At 35.7% G+C, this 2,179-nt stretch overlaps 1 protein-coding gene across 1 annotated transcript; it reads left to right on the top strand.

Annotated features, from left to right (window-relative positions):
- Nucleotides 1–268: 268 nt before the first annotated feature.
- Nucleotides 269–1,104, top strand: LOC124323642 (protein Star-like; the record flags this gene model as incomplete). Its single annotated transcript, XM_046784339.1, has 3 exons — nt 269–466; nt 577–813; nt 894–1,104. Coding segments are annotated over 3 exons (588 nt in total), but the record flags the coding sequence as incomplete, so codon positions are not given.
- Nucleotides 1,105–2,179: the final 1,075 nt, after the last annotated feature.

Below are 2,179 nucleotides of genomic sequence, written 5' to 3'. Positions count from 1 at the left end.
TTGGTTCATTTTGGATTTTAAATAGAATACGCCAACGAAAAGAAACTGCAACAAGACCATCCGTGTTTGATCCAACTCATCCGCGACAAATACCTGCTCGAGCCAGCATCTAAAGAACTTCCTTACGTGCTGGATCATCCCGAAACAATCGATCCTTCCAATGGCCAAGCCAATGACATAAGAGAAATTCTGAAAAATAAAGTATAAATATAGCAGCATTTGATTGTTGTTACTGTGTCTTTTGCCATATGTTGCCATTTGAATCTTGCAGACCAAAGGCTTTTTCGTTGAGAGTGGTGGATTCGACGGCGAATTTCTCTCCAACACCTTCTTCATGGAGCGCTATCTCGATTGGAATGGATTGCTCATAGAAGCCGATCAAAAAATGTTTAGTAAGCTGCATTCTCGCAATCGAAAGGCTTTCAGTTTACCCAACTGCATCAGCACCCAACCTTACCCGATTAAAGTATACAAAAAAAAACCTTTTAATATTATATAGTCAAATAACTTTTAGACAATTTATATAAAGGTCTACAGTTAAGTTCTCCGCTCTGAGTGTGTGTGGTTTATCTATAGGTTCTATTCAAAGGCTCTAACAATGCTGTGGGTTTCATCGTTGAAATATTAGAAGCAAATAATAATACGAGTAAAAGCAGTAAAGATAACGAGAGCGTCTACATCGTTCAGTGTTTTCCGTTCTATTCCATCCTACTGGCCGTTGGCAGGAATGACGTCGACTATTTTGGACTGGACGTCGAAGGATCCGAGTACAAAATCCTGGAAACCATTCCTTGGCATAAAGTTAACATCAAGGTGTTATAGACGTATACAACTTAAAACATTAAGAGTTTCATTTAATCATAATTGGTAAATTGGCCTAAAATATTTTACAGACGTTGACGGTGGAGTGGAATCACATTCCAGAGGGGGAGCCTGCTTTAACCCGTCTGATGGAGAGCAAAAATTATAAAAAGTTTCGCATGATTTCATTAGATTATAGCTGGGAAGTCATTTACGTCCACGAATCGGTTGTTTTCCGCAAATGAAATAAAATAAAATATACACCTGCTGATAAAGAATGACGCAATTTGTTTGAGAAATAAAATCCAGAAAATATTTGGCAGGCTAAAACAAAAAAGTTTTTTGTGTTTTTTTTGTTTCTTTAACAACTGAAGATATTATTCTAATAGTTATACTGAGATAGAACCGACTTTGAGGTGGTAATAGGTAGCACTCCCTTCGCACGATGTCACGAAGTCACAAATTGTGTGACGACGATTCACCGCAGGATAGTGACGTCGTCATCTTTCACTCTCGAGACCTCCCAGCTAGCATGTCTTTATTGGTAAAATATTTTTTTCCGACAATATTCTTCGATCGATAACCCACATATTGGTATAATATTATATTATTACTTTGTTGCGACAAGGTGGCTGTTAAATTTTTTTGTTATTTTCCCAATAAATGACTATTATCAAAGAAGAATAAATTAATATATATATATTTTTTATTTTCCCAATAACGGATAATTAGATAAGGAATACATCGTTTTCTATGAAAAAGCTATAGTCTTTAACATTTACCACACGTTCAAAATCCTAACGATTGGTTAGGTGCTGCCTATTAAGCCGAGAGTGGGTTTGAACCATCATCCTTTAAGTCACCAATCCAACGCTATAACCACTACACCAGCAACGGAGATGGTTATAAAGTCCCGATGTGACCAGATGGATAGTGCATACTTACACATTGTCATGGTTATAGCCCAGCGTGAGCAAAATCGATTTAATTACATCAGTGTAGGAATTTATGATTATTGAGACTATTTGTTTCATAAGTCATTTGTTTGCTGAAAGTGGGTTTGAACCAACCTCCATAGAATTACCTATATGGATATATAGTAATATCAGTTTTAACATTTCATCTCCTTAACGTTTAAGATAAATTATATCACGATAGCGTGAAGGTAGAGTTTTAAATTCGAAGTACGTAAGTTAGTTGTTCGAGACTTGTGCAAGATTTGGATTTTAAGACAATTGGATTGTTCATTTAGGCAATTGTATGCAGAACTAACGAATTGAATACGATATAAAACATTTGGGACTTTGAACGCATGTTAAATGTAAAAGACTATAGCTTTTTCATAAAAAAAAGGATTTATTACTTTTTTAATGGTCCG

The sequence above is a fragment of the Daphnia pulicaria genome, chromosome 1, assembly GCF_021234035.1.
Source record: "Daphnia pulicaria isolate SC F1-1A chromosome 1, SC_F0-13Bv2, whole genome shotgun sequence".
Lineage (NCBI taxonomy): Eukaryota > Metazoa > Arthropoda > Branchiopoda > Diplostraca > Daphniidae > Daphnia > Daphnia pulicaria.
The sequence above is the reverse complement of the archived record's forward strand: the minus strand, read 5'-3'. Positions and strand labels throughout refer to the sequence as shown.